Source organism: Fulmarus glacialis, unplaced genomic scaffold (assembly GCF_000690835.1).
Source record: "Fulmarus glacialis isolate BGI_N327 unplaced genomic scaffold, ASM69083v1 scaffold33923, whole genome shotgun sequence".
In the NCBI taxonomy this organism is placed as follows: domain Eukaryota; kingdom Metazoa; phylum Chordata; class Aves; order Procellariiformes; family Procellariidae; genus Fulmarus; species Fulmarus glacialis.
In genome coordinates this window covers 1-585 of record NW_009205398.1, presented here as the reverse complement: position 1 = coordinate 585, position 585 = coordinate 1, and the positions used below count along the sequence as shown (strand labels likewise).

Below are 585 nucleotides of genomic sequence, written 5' to 3'. Positions count from 1 at the left end.
ATCAACGTGGCTGAGGGGCAGAAGCAGGCCCAGATCCTGGCGTCAGAAGCTGAGAAGGCCGAACAAATCAACAAAGCTGCTGGTAGCGCCTTGGGCGAGAACACGTGGGGGTCTGGGGGGTCCGAAGGCCTCCGCACTGAGGGATGGCACTCCCGGGGAGAGACCGCATCCCTGTCTGTGGGCCGGGCTTCCTCAGCCGCGCTGATCCTTCCCTGCGGGGACCCTGGGGCTGGGCTCCAGCTCCTCTTGCTGCCCCACAGCAGGAGGTGTGTGGCAGGAGTATGGCCGGGCTGCTGTTGGGGAAGAGGCGGCTTTGCACGTGTGAAATTTTCCTGATTTGCTCCTTGTGAGTGCTTTGTCGCGGTTCTGACGCGCGTCCTGCTGCGGTTCGTTGCAGGAGAAGCCAACGCCATGCTGGTCAAGGCCAGGGCCAAGGCGGAGGCGATTCAGCTCCTGGCAGCCGCGCTGGCGCAGCAGGTGAGCGATGGCTCCTTGGGGCAGCCACCGCTTTGGTGCTGGCACTGGGGAAGGTGAAACCATGGCCGGGACGACACCCGGCTTTCTCTTGGACGCTCCCTGGCATTG

At 64.1% G+C, this 585-nt stretch overlaps 1 protein-coding gene across 1 annotated transcript in view; it reads left to right on the top strand.

The window, feature by feature from the left end:
* Positions 1-477, top strand: part of STOML2 (stomatin (EPB72)-like 2) — a gene marked incomplete at its 3' end in the record, with an annotated part of 3340 nt that extends 2863 nt beyond the window's left edge. Inside the window, 2 exon segments of the mRNA XM_009575385.1 lie at positions 1-82; positions 398-477. The exon segment at positions 1-82 is cut by the window's left edge and continues 16 nt beyond it. Of these exon segments, the coding sequence (XP_009573680.1) occupies positions 1-82; positions 398-477 (162 nt within the window).
* Between the last annotated feature and the right edge of the window lie 108 nt (positions 478-585).